Source organism: Molossus molossus, unplaced genomic scaffold, assembly GCF_014108415.1.
Source record: "Molossus molossus isolate mMolMol1 unplaced genomic scaffold, mMolMol1.p scaffold_m16_p_8, whole genome shotgun sequence".
NCBI classification, from domain to species: Eukaryota; Metazoa; Chordata; class Mammalia; order Chiroptera; family Molossidae; genus Molossus; species Molossus molossus.
This window is the reverse complement of record NW_023425402.1, coordinates 94,860,157-94,884,670: the sequence shown is the minus strand read 5'-3', so window position 1 is coordinate 94,884,670 and position 24,514 is coordinate 94,860,157. Positions and strand designations below refer to the sequence as shown.

The 24,514-nt window shown below is 38.5% G+C and overlaps 1 protein-coding gene across 2 annotated transcripts in view; it reads right to left on the bottom strand.

Moving 5' to 3' along the window:
• UTRN (utrophin) overlaps window positions 1-24,514 on the bottom strand; it is a 466,391-nt gene that overhangs the window by 142,468 nt on the left and 299,409 nt on the right. Inside the window, exons 1-2 of one of the 2 annotated variants that reach the window (XM_036248257.1) lie at window positions 11,407-11,812; window positions 1,142-1,314 (exon numbers count right to left, since the gene is read on the bottom strand). In XM_036248257.1, the coding sequence (XP_036104150.1) occupies window positions 1,142-1,314; window positions 11,407-11,457 (224 nt within the window). In that variant the 5' untranslated portion in view covers window positions 11,458-11,812. Of the gene's footprint in view, window positions 1-1,141; window positions 1,315-11,406; window positions 11,813-24,514 lie in introns of those variants that run through there. The other variant, XM_036248256.1, reaches the window with a different exon arrangement.

Below are 24,514 nucleotides of genomic sequence, written 5' to 3'. Positions count from 1 at the left end.
ATCTCTTAAAAAAATTTTTTTTTATAATAACAGTAATAATCATTGAAGATTTCTGCTCCCTGTAAACTAGTTCTACAAGAACCAGAAACAAGCTGAGGCAAATCCACTGAGCCCCTTTATGTAAAAAATATAAAATAAACAACATGCTACATTGAACAGGCTTTAAGGAACTATCTGATTATCCTATTCAATTTTCCAGAAATCATATAAATTAAATATTTTGATTTTGTAAATGAAAAAACGAAGGCTCAGAGAGACTAAGTGACTTGCCCAAGATCAGGAAATGAAGTTAAAAAGTCAAATTCAAGGTCATGTGGTTTACTGTTGTACATTTCTCAATACATCATACACTTTCTGACCTTAGCGAGAAACTGACCCAGGTGCAAGGTCCAACATTTTCTTTTGGATCTTTGCTCAGTAATATGATCACAGTTTCCTCTAAACTTAGACTCACCAACTATTAAATATAATTCTAAAATATTCTTGACACCCAATAGCATTAATAATTGTCACAGTAGATACTTTTTCAAGGTCTTTTCCTAGTCAGCATTCTGGTCCTCAAGATTCATCCCTATTTAATCTTGCTCTCTCCAAATGCTGACATGATTCATCAGTTTTCCACGTTATAGTCCATAAACAATATTTAATGTCTATTAAACATCTTCAAATTGGATATACAGGTAGCATGATGAGGCAAAACATGTTCATTGCCAAGGGTCCAAAAGATCTAGATTCAAATCCTGGCACTAGTTAGCTCAGATTCTTGGTAAGTTCTTCACATTCATTAAGCCTGTTTCCTTACGTTAAGAAAGAATTTTACTATTCACCTTACTAGAATCTCTTGAGTACTAAATAACGTTGGCAAGCATCCTAACGTAGTACTTGGTCAAGGTAAACAAAAATTATCAGGTGTTGGGAAAATTATTATTATTAGGTTGAACACATGCAAATTTGTGAATTTGCAAGGGGCACTGGACATTAATGGAGCTAAAACTATATGTAACTTTGGAAAAACAGTTTTTGCATTTAAATCTTAGGGTGAGGAAGTAGCATGGTAGTAAGGCTTCTTGTTCTCTGGCTGACATATAAGAATCATAAGACCCCCTCCCCTCTTGGTTTTATTTTGAGTGACTATTCCGACCTGATGCTGGCAGATTTTGCTTTTAAGTCGTTCCATCTTTGGTTCATATCATCGAGTCGATGCTGAAGCATAGTGGCCTCTTCAGAGTTTCCCAGTGCTTTTACCATCTTCTGCCTGTTCCCATCGATACTTTTAAATATGTCATTGTGGGCATCAATTTCCGCCTGGATGTCCTAAGAGGGAGGAGCAAAGAGCGAATGCAGATGTTAGGTTTTACTGTCAGCGTTCCCTGGGATTGCTACATGGAGTTTTACCTTTTTATATGCCACAGGTGAGGTGTTTCTTGTTGTTGTGTTTTTAAGCAAAATAGTTAATTTCACCTTAAATGAAAACAATTCAAGTGTTTCCATAATTCTTGCATTAAAATAATAATCTTTGAATCTTCAATACATTGATTCCCCAGTTCTTAAAAAAAAAGTATTATAATCATGTACCAGCTGGTCAGATTCAATTAAATTGTTTCTCCCCTTTTCACATGGGTAAAACTCCCCTCAAAATACAGACATTTTTACAGACATTGCTAGCTATCATATCCTTTTATCTGCTATTTTTTTACAATTAGACAAACTTACTAATTATTCATTCTTTCAATCTAATAAAGTTTATTTCTAAAATTTTCAAAAAACACTTTCATAAAAATGTCATCAGGAAATAAAAACTAATGGCAAAGTAATATTTCTCCTATTAAGTAGAAAGTATTTTGTTTATTTTCATAAATTTTAGTGTAGTTTAAGTAAAATAAGAATTATAAATTAATAATAAAAATTAGTTCATACTTTAAAGAAGCATGTTGACAACATATATGTAAAGCCTTAAAACTGCTGAAATTGTCCTGGCCAATTGGGCTCAGCGGTTAGAGCATCAGCCCGAGGACCAAAGAGTCGTGGGTTCAATTCCAGTCAAGATAACGTACCTCGTTTACAGTTTGTCCCCAGCCCTGGTTGGGGTCTTGCGGGAGGCAGCCAATCGATATGTCTCTCTCATACTGATGTTTTTCTCTCTCTCCCTCCCACTCTGTCTAAAAATAGATGGAAAAATATCCTTGGGTGAGAATTCAAAAATAAAATTGCTGAAATTATGTATCCTAGGAAGATTTATGTATATACACATTTATCACACTGGTTGTTTTTAAAGTAAAAAAAAAGTGGAAACTATTAAGCAATTCCACTTCTGGGAAAATATCCAAAGGTATTGAAAACATTAACTCAAAAAGATATCCGCGCCCCATGTTCAGAGCAGCATTCTTTGTAAGAGCCAAGACATGAGAAGCACCTAGGTGTCCATCGGTGGATACACGGAGAAAGTAGTGTGAGGTACACATGCAAGGGAATGTTATCTAGTCTTTAAAAAATGCAGAAATCCTTCCATTTGTGCAACATGGGTGGGCCTTGAAGGCACTATGCTAAGTGAAGTAAGTCATCAGAGAAAGACACATAATATACAATCTCATGGGGAAGTGAAAACAAAGTGATGGAAAAGGAAATCAGGCTTTTGCGACTACCAGAGGTGAAAGTGGGGAGAGGGACATTGGAGGAAGGTAGGCAAGAGCTACAGACTTCCCGTTACAAGGTAAAGAAGCGCTAGGGCTGCAATTTACAACGTGGTGACTGTAGTTAACACTGTTGCACGATACACAGAAAATTTAAGAGAGCCAATCCAGTGCTCATCACAAGGATAAAACTTTTTCCTTTCTTCATTTTTATTTTATCTATATGAGAAGATACAGATGTTAGCTTAACCAATAAATTGTGGTAATCATTTCACAATACCTGCAAATCAAACCAGCATGCTGTGCACCTTAAACTTATAAAGATGTATGTCAATTATTTCCCAATAAAACTGGAAAAAAAGTGGAAACTATTGTAACTCATTAATGGTAATATGATATCAAGTTTAAAATGGAGGATACAAAACTACGTATTATGTTAATTTTAAAGTAGGCACTTAAATCGGCATATGCATTTCTATGTCATTGTACACACATACATTAAAACTGTAAGCAACAAATCAAAATAGTGTAATCTCTATATAAAAAAATCAATGTGACTTTAGTTTTCTTCTTTATACTTCTATAAGTTTCCAGGTTTCTACAAAAAAAAAAGGGGGGGGGGTTCTTTTGTAATTAGATAAGCATAAAATTTAAAATACAGAGGGCCTTTAGTTTTTTTTTTAATAGTCTCCCATTATACGGTTGTCGACACAATTATCTATATTAATTTGGCAATCCTCTTTTCTTCCTGAAGAAAATGGAAGCAATCTAATTGTAGTTAGTACAATGTGACAGCCTCTATTACCCAACAAATGAGTGTGAACTTACAAACAGAGAAACAGACATCAGAGGTGGCCACGAGGTGCGGGGTAAGTGTCCATGGCATTACTTTGTCATGAATATTAAAGCAACTTACTGCAAAAATTGAAAATGTATATTTCAGGTAATGAACCTGAATTAACGAAATGAAAACAAACACTATAGTTTTATTTCCCTTCTCATCTTCAGTCTTCCTTTATAAGCTTCACTCTTCTGAAGTTTCTCTAGTTCTAAACGAGCATGACAGCATTTTTAACAGAAATTCTTTGAATACTCAGATTGCTTTTATTAATTTGGAGTTCACTCCTGATAAGCACTCTGTGTCATCCATCAAGAACCAAAGCCAGGGGCCCGCATCTGAGTGACTGTTCTTCAAGCATCTGCAGACCTACCTTAACTAGAACGACACATGGGAAAACCTTCTGCCCCTCACTGTCAATCAGCATGGCAGGAAGCCATCACTTACATAAGATTACAGGGCAGACGAGCTGAACTGTGCTTTCTCAGGAAACCTGTGATGTCTAACATGACACTACCAGGATCATATTTGAGACGTGGGAAGGATGAAAACAGAGCCTCCTGCACAGCTTCAGCAATGTGTATCCTCCACACCTGGAAAGCCAGTGGTCTCTGGGGTTATCTGAGCCTAATGACAATGCCAAATGAGGTTCACCCACAGAGCATGGTCTCTGCACACCCAGAATTAGGGTTAACCACTAAACAAAAACTCCGAGACCATCGATTCTTCTGCATTTCATCAGCACCCCCATCCCAGAGTGCAGAGCAGACCCTGACGGAGAATTGGAACAGGTTGGGAAACACTGCGCATGAAAATGGCAAGCTCCTCACAGTCTTAGCTTGGAATGCTTCAAACAGGAATGGTCAGTGAAAAAGAAAAAGTTCTTTGGTGTCATCTCTGGAACAACATAGTCCTAGTCTTTCGGATGGAACTGTTCTATTTTTGAGTCCTGAAAAGCATTTTAAGACATCTAAAGAGAAATACTAGAAATCACCAGTTTTAAGCACGTGATGTGATAGTCACCTTTCTCAAGACGCTCAATGACACAGCGAACACGGCATGTCTCGGTGCTGCACGGTCATGGAGATCTGGCCTCAAGCTTGCCGTGTAAGTTCCTAACCGACATTATCAATGACCCACACCTCGAATCACCAGGCGACGGCAAACCGCAGCTTCCCGAAGCAGCCGGACCAGTCTGCTTCCTTCCATACGCAAGACGCATAGGAAGACAGAAGGGCGTGAAGATCCAGAAATCGTTTCCTAAGTTTCCGGAGAGCATTCCACAACCTCAGGAAATCCGGATACCAAAGCAGGAAGCCACTTTGGCCCCTCACGTCAGGTCAGGTAGTGCCCTCTCCAACCCAGCCACAGGAAGGAGTGGAGTAGAGCAGAACTGCATCACGGACCCAGGCACGATCAGAAATATGTCTATAACGGTTTGGTTAAGAGCACTACCTGTGATCACATGCTCATGCTAGAATATACATTTCAGTGTGTGGAAAACCTTTCCACATGGGAGCCTCATCAAAAGTTAGGAAGAAAATCAACAACCAGAAAGTCATCAAAGAAAAGGAAGCCAGCATGCATTATTTTTTTTTCAATTTAATATTTGGTGGCATATTTATTTGGGCAAATATACCACGAATTCCTAAAGACAGAAAAGCATCTTAATATTTCTTCTGTATCCTTCACAGACTCTGAGCCTAATATAAAATAAATACAAAGAGACAATACATAAATAGGTAGATAAACAGATGATAGACAGACGGATGTACAAATGCATGAATGAATGTATGAATTACTTCATCTTGACTGACTGGCATGTTAGCCACTCTAGTGACAGGAAAACGACAATCATATAATTAAATAATTATAAGGGGATGTAGTAATCAGTTTTTAAATCTCTTCATTAAAAAAAATTTAACATGGGAAACCTAAAATCATTTAGAAGCCTGCACCTCAAAGTCTTGCCTAAGCTTTTTGTTGGACATTTAAAATTACACGCAATTAATGAATCATGCTCCTTCATAGATCACTGTGCAATGATGCGCTGGTTTTTAAATCAAAATGCCAGCATAGGAGGCTGTCCGATTATGACCCTGATGTGGCATCAAATTCTGAAATAAATTAAAGTTCCACGAAAAAGGGTTTACTCTCATCGCACAGCTGGGACACTGCCTAGTAACGCTTACCTCTGTCCCCCCAAAGCCCTTCTGAACCTTACAGCACAGAATGTTATTGATAATTAGTTATGGGGATGTAACCCATCTAGAAGTGCAAAGCAATGCTCTTCCAAGCATTTAACACAAGCCAGTCATGTGCACAGAGGGGCCGCAGCAAGGTCTTCAAGCAGTGAAACTAACACTTGAGAGGCTTGAAACCTACCTTCAAACAGTGTAAACGGAATGTGGAAGGTTAGGAAAACCCAGGGGTTTAGAATAATAAGACTACATACTTTTCTCCTAGTGAAAACACCATCAAAAGCCTAAACGACACCCTTTCAGAAAAATCTTCCAGAAGACAATTAACAAAAGCTCACATTAGCTCACTGATCAACAATCAGTCTTCTGGTACAAAACACCCACGACCCAGGTCAAAATAAATTCACAAAAAAAGGGAAAACATGTATGCATTTACTTAATTCATTAATCACTGATATTTTAATATATATTTAACTCTTAACTGGACACTTCTTGAATGACACAACCCACAGAAGTTGTATAGGCAAACACTTTATAATGTATGTCACATGCATTTTATTTCTTTATACTGTTCTCTGATCAAGGAGTGGCCCTAATTAAGTAAGCAAAAGTATTTCTTTAGATTGTGATAACAGAACTGTCTGAATCCGCGGACAGGAAACAGACATAGAAGAGAACCTCCAGGAAGGCTCCACCAGCTACATTGGTGCTAGAATGGATTCATCCTCTCTGGACCTTTGCCTAATTTTGGTTTATTTTTGCATGGCGTATTTACCTAACCCTACATGGACACAGCATTGTGTTCCCTGAAGGAGTCCTGACCCCTTTCCTGAAGGTGAAGAAGGGAGGTCGGCAGCAACACCCCTGCTGCATCCCAAGGGCCAGGTTACATCAACAGTCACCAGCAGGCAGGGAGAGGAAATCCACTGTTCCTTCCAAAAGTAGGACCAAACTTCAGAGACAGTTAGGATTGATTATCAGGAGCTCAGTAAGGTTATGGCCAGAGCTTTGGGTTTTGAAAATGAGGAATCATAACATTTTTATTAAGTAGGTATTATCCCCCAAATTGTACAACCACCAGATAACATCATCAAGGAGCATTAGTGTTATGTAAACACATCTTGAGACAGTTTGTAAGGCTTCAGGTAAGTTATTGCAGTTAATTAGTCAAGTCATAATTAAAATCAATTTACTGACTTCAATGAATTATTCAATTAGTAACTTATAAGCTACATTTTCTTTCAACAATTAATCTCACAGGGGTTAACCACTCTATTAGTAATTATGAAATTACCACCTGGTCTGCAGCAGCATTTAGTAAGCAAGAAATCAATGCCAGTAATGTTTTCTTCCCATTTTCTGTGATTATAAATACACGTTTAGACAATGGAGTAAGAAAAAAGTGAAACTACTAAGTGGAACAAGTTTACAAATTAACTGCACTTTCAAGATAAAGTGAACAGGCCAACATGCAATGACAAAGAATAAATAAACAAACTACATTTTAAATTTCAGCATAGCAAAAACTGCTATTAATAAGTACACTTTTCACAGCATCAAGTTCCAAATTCTTGACTCTATACTAATTGTTACTAAAACACACTAGAATCCTAGTAAATTAAAATACACTGGCTTTCCTTCCAAAGTGTACTTGATATAAGCAGCTCTGATCTGCCTATGAACACAAGTTTCTTAAGAGCATTTAGCACATGTTTCATGTAGCTGAACTATTGCCCCGCCTTCATTTTCAAAACCAGATAGTACAACAAAACTGAACAGGCCTGGAAACCTAGTCAAGGATTTTGCATATTAAATGTTTCAATCTGCAATCTTGGGGCACCCAACTCCTCAACTCCTCGCCTATGAAAAAGGAGTCCTTATTGCCCAGAAGGCTCTTAATTTCTTACACACACACACACACACACACACACACACACACACACACAATCTCAGTTATTTCCTCATTTTAAACTTGCCTTTTAAGCCCAGCTTAAATGTCATTTCTTCAGGAAAGACCTCACCACACCCCAATTAAATTAGGGCTATCTGCTATTCTTGTAGCTCCTTCTGCTTTGCTAAATCACATGCTTGTGGTGAAAAACGTCCTTGTTTAAGGTCTGTGTCCTCCCACTAGACTGGAAGCCCCATGAGGGAAAGTCTCCCTGTTCTCCACCCCATCCCTGAACTCACTCCAGTGCCCACTACGAGCTCTTCACAAGTATTTATTAAACACTGGACAGATGACTAGAGCTTGAAATTTGAAGTCTGCTATGCCTTCAAGGACAAATATTTTTTTTAAATTAGATATTACAAACTGAGCAGTAAAATATAGCTTCGAATTGTAATTTTAAGTTAGTCATTGGCAAGGAGGTCAATGCATAAAGGAAATTTCACACTGAGTAGTTTCTCTCTGTGTTGTCACTATGGAAAGCCTTTCCCAAATGATTCACAAAAGTAGTACCATTCAGATTCACACACACACACACACACACACACACACACACACACCCTTAAAGGACTACCATTATCATTAATCATTTACTAGCAGAACTTCATACATTTATAAAAAGCAACAGTCATTCAAAATGTCACTGAGCTAAAATTGTCCATTACTCTATCCCCTTTGACTACTAAATAAATGGGACGGCATGCAATGCCAATGGCTGAAGTATGACCATATATTAACAGCCACTGAAGCCATCAGATACTTCCTTTATGAAGTCGTTTCAAGCAGAAACTTAATTCATTAGCGTCAGATGGCAATAAAACAACTTCTGGGCTGGGTTTCAGAGAGGTGCGTTGGTGGCCCAGCTTTCTGTGTCAAGTCAACTTTGAGTCTGAACTCTTTGGAGAGCCACCTGGACACTGTCCTGATGCTCACTCCTCATCACTTGGTTCGATGACTGGAACCTGCTTGCTGGTAAGTACATTTTGTCACAAGGTCACCCTCTTCTGGTGAAAAGTTTACCTCAGCTTTCTCTCTGGACGACCCTGGGGACACATGGTGCCTGTCCACTGAGGTTTCCTGATCCCCAGTGAGCTGTCACCTTGAGGAAACAGGAGAGAACGTGTCCTGGCACCTGGATCCCATGGACTCCCAGCACGGCCTTTTCTGGTTCAGGAAGGTCAGCATCAAGTGCCCAGTGCAACTTGGCCTTCCTGTCTATGCTACCAACTCACAATCCATGCATCACACGTTTGGGGGCTAGATAATCAACTACGGATCTCAGTCATGTGTTGAACATTCATTTATGAACGAATACCCAATATAAATCACAAAACCACTGGATTTCTCTAAAACTCAACAGTATCGACCTGAAGTTAGGCTGAAGGTCCACTGTCTTCTGGAAATGTCAATGATCGATCAGTCTATAACTTGGCAGATCAACCATCACTGGAAGACATACCCATATTCTTGGGCCTTAGTTTTCTTAAAGCCTGAAATGGCTTCAAGAACACAGCAAAAGAACCTTCATGCTATGACCACCTCAACATCAGCCTGAACAACTACGCTGCAGCTATGAAGAGAAAAGTGGGAAATCTCAGGGTAGTCTTCTCTCTAGAAGCAGATCACTCCTCCCAGGGACAGACAGGACTAAGGGAACTGAGAGGGAAGGGACTAAGAAAAGACTGTTACTCAGCTTCTGAGTATCACGTGGCTTTTGCGACACAGCCAAGGCCTGGCCTTTCCCTAGAGGTGACATCACTGCGCTGGGCGCTGGGGGAAGGTAGCAGCTGGATTTGAGAGGCACGGAGCACGGGTACCTTTCTGTTTTCCTGGCAACGAATCAATGTGGCAAGGGCTGAACGCACGAGATGATTTTTGTGAAAATACACAAAGGTGTTTTTTTTAATACTTGAGTTGGAGAAAAATACATTCATGTTTGACAACTTCCTACAAATGAAATATGGCAAAGAGATTAAGTTTCCCGTGGACTTGAATAACGGCATCTAACACAAAAATAAACACGTGAGGAGAAGTTCGGACTGTGAATTGCATGCGGCAGGATGATTTCTTTAAATTGGCTCTTTGTTTCCAAAAAAAAAAGTCCCAAATCAAGCCTTTGACAGGAATAAGCCAATAGACTACTTTCACTGTCAATACGATGACTAAAATAAGAAATATGCAGATATTACGGTTTGGGAGTAAAAGAGGAAACATACTCATATGACCAGAACTTGTCCCTTTGTCAGTAAAATGGCCAGAGGGTGGAGGCAGGTTCCCAACCTCTGGTATCTGACCTAGGCTTTTAAGACTACTAGCAGCAATTACAATACAAAAGTCCAACTATTGCCCACAATTACTGCCTCTCAGGGGGCCTGAGTAATGAATTATTCATGTAACATATGCCCTATACCTTTTTAGGAAGAAACAGACAAATCTATACAAACCAAGCTAACAGACCTCTTTATGGTCATAAAGTATGTCACCTGCTGTTACCAGCTGCCATAAAGAAGATATTCTCTCCCTCCTCCCCCCTTTAACTGGTGAACAAGTAGACTGGGAACCATCCTTTACTCTCAGGAATTTAGGTGCTTAACAACGTATTAAAGTGAGAGGTCAAAGTGCACCCTGTGCTACAATCCTTGCTTCTACATTGGGGTTGCGGGGAGAGAAGGGGGAGGAGGGTGCATCGAACCAGAAGTTAAATGCTTCTCTTTCTATATTCTGCCCATACACCCTTTCTATCATCAGAAGGCTAGCAATAACTGCAGTCCTTTTGGAAAAGGTTTCAAACTTTCAAATGACGTGGTTTTTACGCCTGTCTCCTCTGGCAACTGTAGTTTTGTAAGAAAAAGCCTGTGCTTTCCTTTAATGACTCCATACAGTCTTACTTATATGTGTACTTGCAATGAACCATCGGGTATTCATGGTGAAAGCCACTGAGCACATCTTTAACAACTTGATAAGTAATTGATTTATGCATATAATGACAGTCCTTTGCCTCATTTTCCTCTTCTTTAAAGACTGGAAGTTGAAAGAAGATAGGTGCTTGGCATCCACAGTCTAGGGCGGGCAGGAGCCCATGAGCCGCACGTTGAGGTTTTCTGTTTTGTTTAACTATAAATGTAAGGTAGCATTTGGCAGGCTAGACTCAATCCCAGCGTGTGCCAAGAACTTTCCTATGGAAAAAAGAACTAAATGCAAAATTAATGATCCAAGCATTCAATCTCCACAGTGCATGCAAGCACTTTGTGTTTAAAACAGATGCACTCAGGAAAAGAGAACACGTTTCAGTTCAGACGTGCCACCGTCACTGTGAGGCATCTCCTCCCAATTCTCAGAACGGAGTCTGCAGGAAAAGGGCCGGAAAAGGCAGTGCTGGCCACTGCGGGCAGATAACCTGAGGGGTAAGGAGAGCAGAACCCATGCCTGATGAAGTCAGACTTTGGCATGAAAACCCCGTGTTGTTGCTGTTCTTTTTTTTTTTCTTCCCTCCAAAGTAACTTTCAGTTAAATTACCAGCCGACTTGAGCACAAAAGATCTCTTCTGATGTGGAATTCTGAAACTGACAGGCACCAGGAGAAGCCCTCCTGACCAAAGCAAAGAGTTGCTAATTTGCTCTTTAGTGGGGGTGAAAATTTAAGAGGCTATCATATCAAGTATGCCCCAGAAATTACATTAAATAAGCAAAGTCCACAGAATATATGCCATCGAGATGTACAGTAAACAACAGCACGAGACAAGGAAAGGAAGAAGGGAAGAGCACACTCAGGAAGTGGCTTTCTGCATACCTTTTCAAATTTTGTCAGCAATTCCCGTAAGCTGAAGTTCAGACCAATCATCGTCCAGTAGCCCTTGAAGTTTACATCTTTCCGGCAAACTTCCTTCAGACAACAGTGGTTAACTTCCCCAAACCGTATCTTTTCTGGCTATCCTTTAAAATCCTTTGTAAAATCCTGTACAAGCCTTGCCCTTGAGCTATGGTCCATGAGCTGCAGCCGCTTGCGCCGGGACATGTTAGCCACCCCGCGGAGGGTCTGTTCTTTCATGGACTTCGGAGTTCACAAGGGACAGACCTGCGCCTACAGTTTCTGGGAGCTGTGTTCCACGAGGCTGGCATGGTCTCTCCCTTTTTCTCCAGGATTCCCTTTTGCTCACCTCACTAATGACCTGCAGCCCACAACTGGTCTCTCCTGGGCCCCAAAGCTTAGAATTTGGTCTCAATTACACACAGCAAAAAGAAGCTAGATCCTGGAAACTCGCATGAGAGAAGGCAAAGAAAAAAAAAAAAAGAAAAAAAAAGAGCCAAGTATTACCAACTTCCTCCATTCAGACTGGTTTCAGAAAGAAAAAGAAAGAAAGAAGAAAAAAAAAAAAATCCTGGGTAAAGAGCCAGTTTTCAAAGAGCATGACTTATGTAGAGTTCGAACAGCAAGGAGTGTACTCTTGCCTGAAGAAACACCCAAACACGGGACAAGAGGCCACCGGCTTGCTCTCTCCCAGACACCACAGCCTGCGTTGCTATGGTAACCACCAAGCTAGTTTCAGTCCGTTTCCCTAGGTCAGGCTACGCCTAAGGGATGCTGTCAGTGCAGCAGAACTAAGCCCTGCGAAAGTTGTTCTATCTGTTGGGAGACCAGTTCCAGCGGCCGGTCTCATGGCAGGGGATCCGCAGACTCTGTGGCAGGACAGCCAGGCAGCAGCTCCAGAAGCATCCCTCGCGGATCTGACAGTGGTGGGGTAATCCAAAGCTCTTTCCAGCAGTTGTTTATTATTTTAATCAGCATCCTCCCTTCCACCACCCCTCACACAGTTTGAAGTGAAGCTCACTCCCACTTCCTGGAGGCCTCCCTGCCCCAAAATGCAGAACTTAGCTCTCAAATTGTCTTGATCCTGAATGGAGCCCAGGATTCATATTCCAGTTGAGCCCCCACCCCTGAAAACAAAAGGGAGTAGGTGTACAAGGCAATAGGAGTCGCAGAACAAAATAAGTGTGATCAATTGTGTTGTTTTTGAAAAGGTTTTACTGGTACAATGATGGGGAAAATAAAGGAAAGTTTCTTTGATCTCATTGATAATTCTAAGAGCCATTCAGACTTGTTTTCCTGGGGGGAATTCACTTGTTTATGAAATAAAATTTAAGTGAAACTACTCAACATGTGAGTAATAACAAATTACTTTTAAACGTGTCATTTGATGTTATTACTGGTACTCACAGAAACACTATCTCCCATAAAGTTTTAAGTGTAATTGCTTTAAAGGAAAAAGTTCAATCCAAATGACATATTCTTTGCTCTGCCATTATGGACATCATGCCAAGGCAAAACTGTGATTTTGCTTTCTGCATTATACTGCTATTTAGTACACCAATAAAAGTTAAGTGTGACAGATATGTCCATATGAAACATATTTCTCTAGCTGTGTGTAGAATTTTGTCATAAATATATAATGCTTTTAAAAGCAACACCATCACAAATGGAAGGTTAATCTTAATATAACTAAGTTTACTCTTTGCATCAGGGCATAGAGCAAAGGAAAAAAAAAATAAAACCCTGAAATTAGAATATGTATCTCTTAAAAGGCTATTTGAATTACTTAACTATTAAAAGTGTTAGCATTCGTTAAATCATAGAAAGAGATTCCACTAACAAAAGAACAAAAACCTGTCCGGGAACAGTAGACAATATGGTTACTACTTGTTGGATTTGCAGACCATTTTTCTTTCCATTCCTTTCCCTACCTATTTTCATATCAGTATTTAAATAGCATGTGTTTTACATATGCGGATCTATACAAAATTTAACAAGCTTTTAAAATATTTTCATCGTTTATTCATAAAACCCAACATGTCCCCAGGGGCAGAACAGCTTTACGAGATTTCTGGCGAACATGCTCCACCTCCAAGTGCCCAATTCAGATTTATTATACACAGATACTGTTAATTTAAAAAACAAGTCTTGTAAACTAATGATAACCCAGAAATTTATAAGTAAAAACAATCTGTGCACTTTGGATCAAAAAAAACAAAACAAAAAACACCAAACACTGACATTAGCATGAACACCAATCATCAGAAAGGAGTGAAGAAACATACAGAAACTGACCAGGCTGACCCTATCTGTGAGGGCTGCAGGGCCACATGCTGAGATCTTTCAGGAGCAACAACTAACTTTTCGCATAAAATACAAAACAAAAGGGCCCACCAGCACCACCACAGAAAATAAATAAATAAATAAAAGAGAGAGAAAGAACAATCTTTCTCAGCTGGGCAAACTTCCAACTACCACCCAGGGTGCTGGATGACTGTGCTCAGACTTGTGCAAACACGCAAACCCCCATGCACGTACCCAAAGACTGAATGAAATAAAAACTCTGATACGACAGAGCAAACCATCGTCTTTCTCTATCGTAGACGCGTAGGTTTAAAGGGCTCTTATACCAGGACAAGAATGACCTGTTGTTATCGGAGCTGCAAATATCTTGTATCCTGATACAAGGCTGATCTTTCTGAGGGAAAAGAGCAGCATCCTGCTTAGTAGGGAGTCTTTCCAAAGATAAGAGCAAGGGGATTTTTTCATATGAAAGGCACCTGTGTTCTAGATGGGACAAAACCAGGATAAGGCAAGAGTGGAGGAGTGTGCTCCCACAGGGAACTCCAGAGTGGAGCGTCCCGAAGTCACTGCCCCTGTACCCACTCCCAGTTTCCTTGACATTCCGGGCAGATGCTCATACCCATTTCTCAGAACTCAGCTCGAGCAGAAAAGAGAACACAAAATAATCTTCCTTCCTTAACATTTATAAAATATCAAGAACTAAGGCCTTGACGTACCTAGCTATGATGATACACTCTTTTGGAGAAAGGGGGACGGGAAAGAATACTTTGTGGATCAATACGGGACAAACCAAAAAAAAAAATTTTTTTTTAATTCTCACCTAATTTGAATAACAGGGTAACTATATGCTTAATAAAACACTGGAAAGCAACTTAACGTGTGATTTTTAAAGTATCAAAGACAGGTCATTTATTTGAAAATCTAAAAATGTTCTATAAAATTCAAATAGCTAAATATTTAATGTGTTATTCTAAAGTCCTGTGCTGTTTGATGACTGAGTCACATATTATAAGTGAGACATAAAATGTAAATGTGAATTGCTTTAATAAAAGTGAGCACATTTTACTATAGATTTGTGTTTAATACCTATAAATAAGTATATATCCTAAGTTGAAACTCTGTATGCAAAATATCGTCCCAGTAATATACTTTACATCTCCAGCTTCTTCTTTTTCTAACCAAACATTTCTTTGATACATTATTTTCTATAATCCTGTAATCACTAAAACAAAAAATAGAGGCTTCCAATAAAAGCAATGCATCACCAGAGGGACAATAAACTGAATGATAAAATTTGAAGTAGTTGACATTTTGCAAGTCCGCAGTAGTGTGTAAATAGATAAATCAGACACGAATCTTCAAGAGGTGAAATAAACATAATCCCTACAACAGATCTCAACATAATCCCTATAACACTGAGTCTGTCCTAAGATTCTCTGGCAAAATAATCCATGTCTCAAACATAGACGCCTACATCCACAAGAAAGTGAAGGTTACGGAACCACCCCAAGCAACATAGAAAAACTCAACAATGGAATCAATAAAATCTGAACCTAAACGACTTAATAAAAACCACATTCCATCGTCACGGTGAAGAGAGCTATATATGTCGAGATGGCTTTGGCAAAACCTTTCAAAAGCTACACTAATTTTAAAAATTGTTATGTTTAAAACTGTATTTCATTTGTTAGCAATGACTTACTTATTTAGCAATTTCATCGAAGTAATAAGACATTCTTCTGGGCTCAGCCACATACAAGCAGAAAGAGCAGTCTAAGGGCTCTGTTGAAAAATAATCTGTGCCTCACCCCGATGGTGGATATCTTAAAATACCCTTCCTGCTACACATAAAGCTCATACTTTTAAATACTGTGAAGATGAAGTATGTTTTCTATGCAAAACCTAACAGCTTTCTCTTTATATTGGTCAATATGAAGGGAAGAAAAGAAAAGTAGAAACTTCTTGGGAGCCTCTAACGCGAAGCATATGGAGGTCAGTAGGTGACCACAAATAAATTGGTACATCATGGCTTTATTCAAAATGAAGCGCTTCAGGCAGGGGTAGAAAAATGTACTTGTTCTAATCCCATTCTGCTGAAGGAAAGATCCAGGTTATGATGCCTTAGAAAGGGATATGCACAATTCTCCTTTTCATGATGTTTCTAAATCGGGGTTTAGTCATTCAAAACAGTTTCAAGACCCTACTCGTGATCTGAGATTTCTAATTCATTTCTTCTGCCGCTGTAGTTCTATTGAGGGAGGCTACTCAATACATTACAGCTCCCTAGTTAGCATGGGCCGGCAGGTCGTCAGCTGGTAGCTATTTAAAGTAATATACAGCCCTAAAGGGCAGAAAGTTCACTCTGAAATGGAGGCCTGAGGCCCCGATGAAAGGCGGAACTCTCCTTTTATCCCAGGAAGTTCAGACAATATGCTTTGTACACAAACAATTATTTTTGATGTGCATTTCTTCAATAATGTCATCTAATTTGATCCTTCTACAGGTGGCAGCTGGGAAATAGAAAGTATAATTCATAAGGAAAAGTATTCAACACTTTCTATATCTCCATAATCTATAGCCAGAAGATTCCACTAGACATTTTAAAGGCACAAAGAGCTTTTTCTTCAAAGGGGAGTGGAAGGCTGGGGTAAGGACTTAGGGAGAGAGAACCCCAGTTGATCTTCTTCTGAATTAGCCAACCAGGTGCAGGGGTCCGTCTTCAGCAACATTCTACATATTTAATGATTCAGAGAGCACTTTATTAGGTGACTAAAAATAGTGCCAAGACAAGTTAATGTTTCAAAACTGTATCCTTCCTAAGGAATATGCAGCATGAGACCAGAGTGAAGCCATCCCAGGCAGCCACGCCCCACAATCCAGATGTCCTCTGACGGCACAAGTCTTCGGGACGTCCAACCAAGTCACACAGGGCTTTGGAAAAGGTTCTTAAAGGTTCCCGAAGATTTTTGCCAACTTTCCTCAGCTATTCAGATTTAGAAAAACTAAAGCCAAAATTAAAATACAAATTGTAGGAATAAGAACAAACATGTCAAGATAAATAAAAATCGAAGGTGCCGTTTTCACTCACAACCGAAAAAAATGGTACTCTCCCAGTAGGGCATTATTCCTGTAATCTGAATATGCATTTCAGGAACTGCACATTGGATGAACCCAGAGGAAATTCACACTAACCCCGTGAGATCAGCCCTGCTTCTGGTGTCTACTAGCTTTTCTGATGCTTGCTGGCCAATTCATTCAGGGCTGAGATACTGCTTCCCCTCTGATCCTTGTCCTGCATCTGCCTGCTCAGCATCACAATGGGAATTCTCTGCAAAAACCACACCAAGCCTTCAACACTTTAATCATGATTCGTCTTCACTAACCTCACCAACAGCCAGTCAATACACTTGCACAAGAACCACTGATACTTAAAAATAAGGCTCCCCAAAAGTCATAGACCATTATAACCAGTTATTTCTCTAATATCTTTAGTTATATTTATTTTCTGTACCTTCATCTCACTTCCCTCATTTGTTTATTCTGAGCAATGAGTTCTGTGATGACTTTGATTCTTTCCAAAACGTTTCAAATAAAGTGTTCTATAGACAGTGACCCCAGACAATGTATTATGTGCTCACAGTAAAATCAGTAGGCTGATTACAGAGGGAAGAAGCCTCATGTTTGACAGAATTCAGTCAAAAGCCATCACATTTCCTGGCAATTATGAGAAGCAGCAGAGTTGACTTTAAAAATCCACCAAATTTCGGGAGAGAGATCATTGAGCAATACTCATCAAACATTAAAATTCATGCTTGAGTTAGAAACTCTATCCCTAGGAATTTAATTTGCAAACATGTGTGCAGACATATGTACAAGGATGCTCAGTGAGTTCTACTTGACATAGCAAAAATCTAAAAACAGTCTCAATGCCCATCAATAGGTAACTAGGTAAATAAATCACAGCAGAGTCCCACAACGGAAGTTGTTCAGCTACGGAAAAGAGGGAATGGTGGCTATCTGCTGATAAGAAATAATCTCTAATATGTACGTACGGAGGTTACAAATGTATATGCCCAAAGTGGGACACTGAAATAGTTGCATAAAGGTATAATATATGGATGCAAATAGTATCTCTGGAGAGATACATAAGATGAATGTGGTTACCTCTGAGAGGGGGACTGGAGGTCTGAGTGTCTAGAATGGGACACTATTTTTCAAGTCTTTTATACTGTGTGAAAATTTTATTACAGGCACATGGTATATATTGCACACAAAATTTAATCAATAGATAGATGGAAAATTCCCAAGTAAAACACATTTATCTTTCTGGGTAGAAATGTATTGCCCAAAATGGTGGCACCTTTAGATTTGAAGGTAAATGCCACCAGAGACAATAATTTTTGTCTCTTAAAGATTCAGAAGTCTTGAAGTGCCAGATGGTCTGACATTCTCACAAACAGCCTCAATGGAAACAAGCCTCCGGCCACAGAGGGCTGGTCAATGGTAAACTTTTCTAAAGGAGACAGAGACAAAGCCTTTTTGTTCTCCTAAGTTACTCTATAACTAGTCACTCCAGTTTATTTAAATAATAACTTTGTGTCTAAGTAGGCATTATATAATTTGTCATTCTCATTCCAAGGAAACCAGTACTGCTATTTTCATCTAATACTGTGACATGCAATGTTTATAAAACTAACTTATATACACCAAAAAAATAAAAAAGAACATCTAGCCTGATTTCAAGGCAATTCAAGTATGGCTTCATCATTCAAATTGGGTTCAGTGAGCTGGCAGAGGAGACTGCCCAGCTCTATTTAATGGCTCAAGAGAGGCTACAGTACAAACAGCAATTTTGTTCATGGGTTTAAGTTACAGTAGTGAGAGAGAAAATACCATGGACCCTGTCCTGCTTGTCAAGTCTGGAGGAGGTATGCTTGATGTGCTGTGAAGGTGACTGACAAAACACTGAGGGAAAGGTACCGCTACAGGTGAAGCAACCACTGGACACCAAGATCAGGTCCGTTCTTACTTAGGGCTAGATTGAACGGTAGGAGGTTTGCAGTCTCTAGCTCTATACTAAATATTGTCAAACCAAGGAATTTAAAGCACAATTTAAATCTAGAGTTTGTTCTGGCAGATGCTTTAACTTTAAAATTAGAATATGCGATGGCTATAATAACAGAGTTTTAAAAAACAACATAAAATCAGTTCAAAGTGATGTTATATTGCACAAAACCTTTCTGGAATATTACTTCAGAGATAATTTTATAATTAATTAAAGATCCCAATAATAAAATTGATCCCTTTTTTCAATAATATTGCCACTTTTACCAAAATTACTAACACCCGTCTTGATTATCTGATTTAATGACTGTTGGTAATGTGTACACTCAGAATATACACATAAGTGTAATATCTCTCGTTACTCAGTGGAGTCAAAACACAATGCATGTTCTGAAGGATGCTACAGACTACATAATATTGACAAAGATGAAACTAATTTAGGAAACTTAAATGCAACCAAAATGTTGCTACAAAATATTTTGAAGCATAGTAATACCCTGTGACTCATCCTACCCCGTCTCTATTCCCACTTCCAGAACTACTGGAGATTCCTTTTTTTTTTTTTATCCTCATTAGAGGACATTTTTCCATTTTTTGTACAGACAGAGTGGGAGGGAGAGAGAGGAAGAGAGAAAGAGGGAAACATCGATGTGAAAGGGACACATCGAGTGGCCGCCACCCGCACGACCAACCAGGGCCGGGGACAAACTGCAACCGAGGCACATGCCCTTAGCGGGAACCGAACCCGGGTCTCTCCGGACCGCAGGCCGACGCTCTAACCGCTGAGCCAAACCGGCCAGGGCGGGATTCCTTTTTAGTTGTGGCATTTTTTAAATGCCTCTTCATTACCTTTCAGCCAGTCGTGCAAATTCCTATAGGAAATAGTATCACGAAGAATGTCAAGAATTTAAATCATTAGAAGATGATGTTCGCAGTAAAAATTATGAACCAGATCATACTACCACTACTATGACAGTCTGAAAAGTGATATAGAACCTGTCTCATCATATGAGAAGGTAATAACTGATATTATGTAAGAACCAGATTACTCTTTGTATTATTACATCAAGCCCTGTTTTGTTATAGCTTTCATGGAATAAATAAGAAAGAATAATATTCTTGGAGTCAAAAGACCTGGGTTATGATTTCATCTGTAACACTTATCTAACTGACCCAGAAAAAGACACCTGAACCCTGTCTGGACCTTGACTTTTCTTTATAAAACGGTCATGTGACACTTCAGCAAATACTCAAACACTCATGCAGAAAGACATTCACTAGTACTATATTATTGATTGGTCACTAGTTTCAACAAAAGTTCATTGATAGTTAGATAATTTTATTTATAGCACAATTAAGACTCGCATACAATTTCATGCGATACCAGGAGTGCACTGGGTTTTCTAGGAGGGAAAGTGAGGGTTCTGTTAGGTTTTCACACCTTTCCAAAACATTAATAAAAACTCTGAAAAATATATATTGTTAACAGAGTATTTTGAGAAGCAAGTGTATGTTTTCCTAATAACTCTGCATATTTTCACCAAAATGTTCATGACTTGTTAAATGTTAGCATTAGTTATCATTAGCAAAAAGATTTTAAAGTAGGAATTATTAAAATTTATCACTAATCACTAATTATTAAAGAGCAATATTACATAACAAAACAAAATATTCGTTACATTAGTCAAGCGATTCCTGAAATTGCAATACTCTATTTTGTTCACTGATGCATCCCGGAGATTACAACAGGCCCTGACTTACAGTAGACAACCAAAAACTAAATTAAATTTCTGAATCAATGTCCTACAGATGATCTCTACATAACCTCATAAAATGTTGAGACTACACCACCAGGAATAATCAATAAATACACCTTAATTACATAACCTCATAAAATGTTGAGACTACACCACCAGGAATCATTGATAAATACACCTTAATTACCCACTGTTTAAATATCAAAAGCTCTTCATATTTTTGACAGTCTCTTGGGTCAGTCCTCTCACTCACCTCCTACCAGAATTACTTCAACCATCCTTCTTGACTCCTCTCTCTATCCTCAAATTATCTTCTGTATTCTAGTAGCGTGACCAACCAAAATAAATTCTTTTCAAAAATGAGTCTAATCAAACAGTCAATTAGTTTATCTCACCCTCTATTTCTTCATTTACAAAACTAGTATAATAATAGTTAATTCAAAAGTAAATTAACTATGCCTATTTTTCTAATTTAAAAAACCTTTTTATTAAATTTATTGGAGTGTCATTGGTTAATAAAGTCATACAGGATTCAAGTGTACAATTCTGACACATCATCTATACATTGCATTGCATGCCCACCATCCAACGTCAACTCTTTCATCAGCATATAGTTGAGCAACTATGACATGACTCTTTCAGAACACATATACACGTACATGTGGCAAGCTGTGTTTGGTCTATAGGAAGCACCTAATAATGACAAATAAAAAGTTCATTCTCTGCTTACAGCTTTTAAATCCAAAAGTTCTTGATACAATCATATCAGCCCTCTGCCTTTCCTTAATGACCCTCCACATCCCAACCCCAAAAGTATCTAAACTGCAAGGTAGCACTGTCCAAGCAACCTTTCTGTGATGATGGAACTGTTCTTTATCTTTGATGTCCAACAGAGTTGCATGGCTACTGGATGCTTGAAATGTGGCTAGTTGACTGAGAAACGAATCTGTGACTTTGTTTAACTTTAATCTATTTAAATTTAAATGCAGATAGTTGCGTGTGGCCAGTGGCCTTGCTATATACTTCAGGCATGATTTCCTTACAATATTCTCAAAGATAGAGTTTTCTAACTTTCTCCAATGCACACTCTACTTCTTCTCCGTCAATAGAATTCTTTTCCTTAAATAACTGCCTCTCTTTTTTCTATCCATTCAAATTTCATCCAGCCCTTGAGGTGTAATTCAGTTTCCACCCTCTGCTAAAAGCCTCGTGTGGTAGTTTCAATTCAACAAATGCCTGTCTGCATCATTCCTCTCCCTTAGGCTGCATTACTACCCTGTACGTAACCCCATGCTGCCTTCTTTCACTTACGGGAGGTTCTGTCAACGTGTTCTACTTCCCTCCAGCACCCTGGGCAGTAAGCTTTTCGAGAGAAGGGAAAAAGTTGAATTTATTTGTCCTTCAAATGACCTCAAGAGTGATAAATATACAACCATTGCTCCATAGTTTTTCACTGGCAAGAAAACAATTAGAATGAATTAAAATTTTACATCCCTAATGTGATTTTACAATTTAAAAAAAAAAAAAAATCCATGATCTTGGCAGACACTTATACATTTACGAAGTTACCGGAATAGTTAATCTAATTCAACTTTCAATTTCCTGAAAGGATCCCAAGTTACTCTAAAGATTTTGCACTTATCTGACCCATAAATTTCTCCAAAGAAAGAGAGGTTTCGTTCCTTTTTCTGTAAAGCTTAACTTGACAGAAAAAAGTTAATTTAAATGTATTTTTTAAGTCACACTTTAAATTTTAAAAGAAAGTGCTGCCCTCTTGTGAAATGAGGTAGTAGATTTATCATTTCACTGACAGTTAAGTAAATATTGCAAAGGGATTACAAGTTAAAATTTAACATTAAAACTAAATAGAGTTTATCTCAGAGTTGTACGTGTTTCCCCTGAGGTCTCTCTCTCATGCTCTTGATTAATTTTCTAACCGAATGAAAAATGGATCATCAGGGTAAACTGTTCATAATTGTGCTATACCTGAAAAATACTGAATGACTGGAACACTTTCACTATAATAGAAATGAAAGATTGTGACTTTTCATACTGTATAAACTGTTCACAACTGCTATACCTGAAAAATACTGAATGACTGGAACACTTTCACTACAATAGAAGTGAAAGCTTGTGAGTCTTAATACTGTATAAACTGTTCACAACTGCTATACCTGAAAAATACTGAATGACTGGAACACTTTCACTACAATAGAAATGAAAGCTTGTGAGTCTTAATACTGTATTACGGAGGGGACAATGGAGGCAAAGCCAGTGAAGGAGCAGATGAGTCAATGACCATGTGGGAAATCACAAGTCAACTCACTTTCTGACCTTGGGCAAGAGTTTACCACCTCAGTCCATTTATTCATATATAAAGTGAATATTTTAATTACTCCACAAAGTACATAGATTTGTGTTAAGATTCTGTGAAACAACAGAGGTAAAATAATTAATGTAGTATGAAAAAAGTAATCAAATGGTAAGTACTTATTGAAGATTATTGAACTGTCCTGGCAGGTTTAGCTCACAGGTAGAGCATTGACCCATGGACCAAAGGATCATGGGTTTGACTCCCAATCAAGGGCAGGTGCCTGGGTTGCAGGTTCCATCCTGGCCATGGAGGTCGTGCAGGAAGCAACCAATCTATCTATGTCTGTCTCTCTCTCTCTCTCTCTGTCTTTCCCTCCATTCCACTCTTCCACTCTATCTAAAAATTAATGGAAAAATGTCTTCAGATGAGAATTAACAACAACAACAAAAGATTATTGAACCAATAGTAATAATATTACCATAAATACAATTACATTCATACAGGCATTTAAAAAATAGTCCCTCAGAAAGTCTAACAAGTGCAATATATGTTGTCTTTTATTTGGGCATCTATTATGTGGCACAGGTATGAGGTACCATGAAAAAAGACAAAAGTATTTACTTGGAAAATGCTTCCATTCTGAGCTCTCCATGAAAACACATGGATAAAAAGAACATTCCACTGGCTGGTGTGGTTCAGGGGACTGAGTGTCATTCCATGGACAGAGGGGTTCTGGTAGGATTCCTGGTCAGGATACAAGCCTGGGTTCAATCCCCAGTGGGGAGTGTGCAGGAAGCAGCCAATTGATGTTTCTCTCTCACATCGGTGTTTCTATCTCTCCCTCCCTTCCTCTCGCTCTAAAAAAATCAGTAAAAAATATTTTTTAAAAATTCCATAAACTTATGAAGAGTGAATGTGAGCAGATTTACAATTCACAGCAATGACTACTATAAATCCAATAGGCTTTAAGGATTCAATTAAATATCAGTTTACTAAAAATTTATTTGAGTGACAAATAGTAGATTATTACAATTCTAAGGATACCAAGAACAAGAAAAATACCCCACAAATTTAGTGTTAACTAGTAGTATTTGCTCTCTTTCCAAATATAAGACTTCTTCGAATGAGCATTGCTTCCCATCCTCTCCTCTGAGACTGGAATGGGAGGAAGACGAGAGGTTGGCTGGACAATACAGCACAGCAAAAACACACTAAACCATCTTGATTATTTCTCCAATTGGCAACATAAGTAATTCACAAACTAGTTTTCATTTACCCACCACATTGGGACATACATGTAAATAGCCAACATTTGCATATGAATTAATATGTGTGCCTATAAAACAGGTGTGCCAATAAAAGTGTTTAAAATTTGGAACATTCTTTGATTTGCTTCTTCGCACTCTATAAGGGAGTTATCCCTTTGAAGTAATCTTCAGGAAACTCGTAATGTAGATCTTTTGTCGTATTAAATGCCACCACCAATATATATTTTTAGCAGTTTGGATTTCTATGCATGAGATGTTTTCTTAACTTTCAAAAACATCCATTTCTTGAAATTATAATGGAGAATAAAGGAAAGTCTGGATAATGAGGTGAAAGGGGCCTTAAGAAAGAGTATGCATGTTATATTCAGTAATATAATACATGT